Source organism: Erigeron canadensis, chromosome 8, assembly GCF_010389155.1.
Source record: "Erigeron canadensis isolate Cc75 chromosome 8, C_canadensis_v1, whole genome shotgun sequence".
NCBI classification, from domain to species: domain Eukaryota; kingdom Viridiplantae; phylum Streptophyta; class Magnoliopsida; order Asterales; family Asteraceae; genus Erigeron; species Erigeron canadensis.
This window is the reverse complement of record NC_057768.1, coordinates 24318933-24325515: the sequence shown is the minus strand read 5'-3', so window position 1 is coordinate 24325515 and position 6583 is coordinate 24318933. Positions and strand designations below refer to the sequence as shown.

The window sequence follows — 6583 nt, the reverse complement described above, 5'->3', positions numbered from 1 at the left end:
TAAAAATAGATTATAAATAATAGTTTATAATAGCGACACAAAAGTTATTGAATAATTTTGATTAATTCAAAATAAATCAACAGAAACAATTACTTACGAAGTTTTGTGTTTGAAATTTTGAGTTTCCTTTTCTTCATTGATAAACGATATGAAGTTACTCCAGTGGAGGTTTCCGATTTGATTTAAATGGCGATTTTGTGGTGGAGATTTAAATTGCGATTTGATTTTGGTTTACAAGATTAAAAGTACTCGTAATTTTTATTTTGGAAATTCGGGTTTTTGGTGTTTGGTGGATATGTAGACTACTTAACGGCGTTAGTTTACTTAAGTTTTCACTTTCAGTCCTCCGTATATTTTCCTTTAGTTCTCACGATTCTCACACTATTTGTGGTTCTTACATTAACTCCTCCCCACACATACCTGATCTATATCTATATCTATATCATATATATATATACACATCGCCGGAATAAATGGAGTTTTCCCGTCATCATCATCGCCGGAATAAATGGGTATCTCTCGTCGTCAACATCGCCGGAGTACTAATCGCCGGAATAAATGGGTATCTCCCATCTTCATCATCGTCGGCGTGCCCACATCGCCGGAATAAATGGGGAGGGGGGGTTTGACCATTTTTCCCGGTGTAATATCTAGTGTGTGTGTGTATAGATGTTTGTATATATAAGTTGGGTTTTGTTTGCAGGGAAGAAGCAAAAAAATTGCAAACGAAAAAGAATAAAATATGATAGGGGGCCTACTAAATACACCTAATAATTAGTCTAACCATCTAAATTAGCCACCTGTCATTTTCATTTTAATTAAAAATCCAAATAAAATATATTACTATTTACCCTTTGTTTTTATTACGGAATGTTTGTTTAGTATCTATTTCATTAGTTATTGTCTTTCATTTAACAAGCACAAATTCCAATAACCAAATTTTGCGCAGAACTTCATCTACGAATTATACTTTGTAGAGAGCAAAAAAACAAATTTTTTACACTAATAAGAATCATGGTAACTTCATACATTAATTTTTGTACACGAATAATTTTTGAACACGATTTATACTCTGTACACAAATTCAATTAATTTCATACCTTAATTTTTGTACAGATCGAGCCTCAATAAGAATCATGGTAACATGAGTATTATGTAACAATAAAAACCGAATTGGTCTAAAAACATTGAGTAGCAAAATAATAAAAACCGAATTGGTCTAAAACTTAGATAACACGATATACTGCGATTATTACCAAAAAGAAAAAAAAAACTTGTCTCCAAAATGCTCACGAAATAATCATGTTTTTCATAAGTCCAACCCTTCATGTATAATACCAAAGAAACAATAGTTATTCTATCCATTTTTAATACATCCTGTAACCAAAACAAAAGATAGAATATACAAGACTGACATGTTGCTTGCTCAATCATTAAGATCAAAGCTATATTTACTTGTAGACAAGTTATCATGGATTGTTCCTTGTTTACAAGTTGTAGCGTTTGTCATGTTAACCGAACTCGAATTTGCCTGTGTTATTAAATGTAGAGACTATATGTAACACCTCACCGTTGGCAGAAACATGAGGTGTCATGAAAAGTACAGCACGACATGGAATTACATAGATACTACTAAATGAAATAAAATATAATGAATATATTCCTGAAACGTGAGTTCAAAGTCATATTAGTGCTAGAATAGTTTATTACAACCAAGTCTATGAGGAAATAATCCAAGGCATTTAGCCTTAAAGTCTGACAATAAATGAAGGACCACTAATCTCCAGAGTCCAATCTTAGCATAACAGTCTTTATCCCTGATTAGCCTGAGTACCTGAAAAGTATACTAAAATGTGTCAACACTAAGGTTGGTGAGTTCATAGGTTTTATGTCAAAAAGTCTAGTCAAAGAAATAAGTCTTTTGTCGATTATTTTAAGGCAAAATAAGTATTTGATCAATATATAATGAGTAGAGCTACGCCATAGCCAGTCAATAGTCTCAAGTCTCAAGGTCACAAGTCTCAATGTCACAAGTTTCAAAGTCACGAGACCCAAGTCTCAAAGTCCGGTCTTACGGTACCTGCCTTAGTCCAAGTCTCAAGTCTTAAGTCCAAGTCTCAACTCATATAATAAGCACGTCCAAAGCACATCAAACAAACACATAATCTCACACATACAAACAAGATCAAAGCACGTCAAATGACATAAGTAACTCTATACGTATAGGCTCAATATTGAACATAAAACAGAAATCGACAAAACTGTTAAAAATAAAATAAGTATACTTTCCACCCCAAAACTTGTAAAAAGAGGGGCTACGAAACTCACCTGAAAACAACACAAGTATAAGTACCCTAGATCAACGAACACGAACACCAACAGTCAGGTACACCTGAAATAAGCTCACTATCTGTCCAACAGTCCTAAATTGTTCACAAGTCACTCCGTAAGTACTTACTTAATTGCACAAGTCCATATCCTATACTAGTGTCTTAGGAAATGTCATCATGTCTCGTCAATTGTCATAATATATATGATAGTTTTGTTGTCCTTATAAATTGTTCAAAAAAAACACTTCTTTTAATAAAATCATATTTTAATATCATTGTCATCGATTACTATCATACCAATGTATAATTTATTTGGTTTTTTCAAGTCCATTGATCTTTGTAATATATATATATATATATATATATGTTCTTATAAAATTAGTCCTTGTATATATATATCTGTTTATACTAAGTTAGTCCTTGTATATATATATATCTGTTCATAACAAATTAGTCCTTGTATATATATATATAAATTGTCCATTTTAATTAATCCGTATATATATATATATATACTTAGGTCTAATGTCCATATTAACTACGATGTCACGTTTTATTGTTTATATCCCTTCAAGTCTTCGTATGAAACGTCATTATAAAATATATACTAAGTTCAGAATGTCGTATAACTTATATAGTCTATACCAAGTTTATATTTAGTCATGCCCATATTATTAATATTTCGACAACTTTGAATGGATTATAACATGACTCTAATTGACAAAAATCCAAATCTGATTTTGACCAAAAAAGTCCCAACTTTGACTTTGACAAAAATTCAATTTTTACTAGAAACCCTAATTTTGACTTTTCCAAAATCCTTAATTAATTTTGACTATAGAGTCCAAATTGATTCCAAGCCTAATTTAATTTTTACTCTAAAAGTCCAAATAAAATCCAAACCATAATTTTGACCATCTAAAAGTCCAAAATAGACAAAAAAATACAAATCTGCCCCTTTTGACCATGGTTGACCGGTGTTGACCGGCGTTGACCGACCCAAAAATCACAACCAAACTTAGACCCGGGCACAAGGATGAACCATAACACTATTTCAAGACCAAAAATCACTAACACAACTCGGATCTATGATGCATCTAACCGAAATCAACCAAACACCACTTTTAATCGCGGATTTATTTAATTTCGAATTTATGTATATGATTTCGGATCCCATAAGTCAAGAGCAAGAATCAAGAACACATTACAACCTCAAATCTTACCAAGAAGGTGGATTTCGAACCATTTTTCACGGATTTATAGTTATACATAAACATATACATCCGAAAAGTATAAAGATTTCGGATTCTAAGTGATTTTCGGATATAATTTTCGGATCTACAAAGATTTTGGATATACCTTTTCGGATTTTGAGATTTTTGGATATTTATATCTCGGATTCATCAAGATTTCGGGTATATCAATCCGGATCTAAGAGTTTTTGGACATATATATACATATTCTCATAAGCAAATCGAAATATATATCTGGCCAAGGAATTCGGATCTACATATGTATATACCAATATATAACCAAAATATGTATACATAACATGAAGATTTCGGATTTTAAAGAAAAACATACAAGTACATAAAAGAAAAACTGATTTATATATATTTACATAAATCGAATATATATATATATATATATATATATATATATATTTAGAAGGAAAACGAATTTTTTTTGACGAAGAACAAATGTAAAACCAAATGAATCTTATCAAGATCTTCAAGAAAAGAAGAAAATATGAAGATTTTTGGTGGTTTGGTGGCGGCAGCCGGCCGGAATTTAGTGGTGGTTGGCGGCGGCCGATTGATGGTGGAGGGTGGGTGGCGGCTAGAGAGAATGAGAGAGGAGAGGGAGGAGTGTGAGAAAGTGAAACGAAAGAATGAGGGGTGGGGAGAGGTGTAGGCTAGGGTTTTGTGTTCCCATTCCCCCATTTTTAACCTAGTTTGACTTTCTTTTATTTCGATTTGACCCGACACTTCAAGAAAACTCGGGACCCGTAAATTTATTTTGTCGACATATTTGGATGTAAGTTTTCAATAATCTTCCAACAGATATAAACATGTCTATATCTATTTATTGAATCTAAAATTGATTAAATATTAAGTATTTTACTTAATTTGGCATTTCCACATGACAACTAGTATTTCTTTTGTTCTCGAGTCCACGTATAATTTTTCTAAAATCTAAATGCTTATAGAGCCCGGATAGAACATAAATCTATTTATTCCATTAATAAAGCCTTCAAGTCTAATAACGTACATAAATAAAGCGAACTAAAAAGACCGGAAAAGTATATCAGAAAACACGCTCAAATGACGGTTGTCACACTATATAGTTCTTTCATGTTAAGGTTAATGCTAATTATACCTGACCGTTTGACATATTTGACAACAATGGCCATCTTTGGAGTTGTGGTGTGTCTTCTTTTCCTTTTGATGCCTGCAACTACTAAAATTGGTAAATACGAGTAACAAACTACATCAAATAAATATGACTTAAAAGGCAGGCAAAATCAATGAATATAACCATACCTTAGAAGTTTTCTTTTTGGTCTTTACAAGTTTTTCAATTTTGGTTTCTTTTCTCTTCGATGGCGGACGACCTACGTACTTTTTTAGGCGATAATATTTTGCTTGTTGATTCCAAAGCATCATGAACACCAAGACTTGAAACATCTTCAATCAACTTACTGTTAACACTCCAACTCGACTTATCATCTAGTTTTTCTTTCGCAATATTTATACATTTCATCAAATATTCATACTTTTTTGGAGTATCCGCGATATGAGCAGCTTCATAAAAGTTGGTACACATGCGATCAAATTGTTGAGTTTGCTCCCCGCTCTTCAAATCGTCGTAACAATTTGTCACAAAGTATTGTCGATGTTTCACATCTTTTCTCCATCGAGACAAAACATAACGTGATGAAATTTCATTAATCCCCTTCTCGATTAAAATCTTTATAATATGCCTACAGATAATGCCTCGAAATTCAAACAAATGACAAGTGCATTTGATATCACATCCAACCTCATTATAACTCATGGTATATACAACTCTCCTCTTGAATTCTTCATACTTACCTTCTTGGATATCCATGACATGAAATAATGATAATGTGCCTTCTGTTTTATACAATGAACAATTGCAATATATCATACCTCTCAATTCATCTTGAAACAAGTTAAAAATGGCATTGGTGTACGTCTCTTGAAACTGCCTTTCGAAATGATATCGAGTTAGTAATTGGTTCGATGAATTAAGAGATGCATAGTCAGCCTTGATTTCTTTCTCCATCTTGTTCTTTAGTGCGTTGTCATATTGTTCAACAAATTGTCGCAACATAGTTTTTGAGTTAACATACCCGTCAAAAAAAGCATTCATGCTTTCACTTCTTTGAGTCGTAGACATTCCTGCCCAAAATATTACTCTCACATAGACGGGTATCCAACGCATGCGATCTTTATACAAGGATGACAACCACTCATTTTTCTCTAGACTGTAATCGGTAATCATTTTGGCCCACCCGTCTTCAAATTCTTGAGGCTGTAAGGACTCATAGACAATATTTTTTAAAGTCCTCTTTATAGCTTTATACTGATTATAACCACTTAGTTTTTCAGGATCTTTTTCATAATATGCCAAAGACAAAGATGATGATGAGATTGTGGGAATACCTGTGCCACTGCTACTTTCATTGATTGACATTGATCTGTTATGATAGCATTTGGAAAACGTCCATTCATACATTCTAACCAGGACTCAAATAGCCACACATACTTCTCTATATCCTCTTATGATATTGTAACACCCCACCGTTGGCGGAAATATGAGGTGTCATGAAAAGTACAACACGACATGGAATTACATAGATACTGCTAAATGAAATAGAATATAATAAATATATTCCCAAAAACATGAGTTCAAAGTCATAACAGTGCTAAAATAGCTTATTACAACCAAGTCTATAAAGAAATAATCCAAGGCATGTAGCCTTAAAGTCTGACAATAAATAAGGAGCACTAATCTCCGAAGTCCAGTCTAGCATAGCAATCCTTATCCCTGATTAATCTGAGCACCTGAGAAGTATACTAAAACGTGTCAACACAAAGGTTGGTGAGTTCGTAGGTTTTATGTCAAAAGTCTAATAAAAAAAATAAGTCTTTTGTCGATTCTTTTAAGTCTAAACAAGTAATAGTTCAATATATAACGAGCAGAGTTACGCCATAATAAGTCCAAAT

At 32.6% G+C, this 6583-nt stretch overlaps 1 protein-coding gene across 1 annotated transcript; it reads right to left on the bottom strand.

Moving 5' to 3' along the window:
- Nucleotides 1-4907: 4907 nt before the first annotated feature.
- LOC122610468 (protein FAR1-RELATED SEQUENCE 6-like) lies at nucleotides 4908-6050 on the bottom strand. The gene has a single exon (XM_043783455.1). The coding sequence runs from the start codon at nucleotides 6048-6050 to the stop codon at nucleotides 4908-4910; it is 1143 nt and encodes a 380-aa protein (XP_043639390.1).
- Nucleotides 6051-6583: the final 533 nt, after the last annotated feature.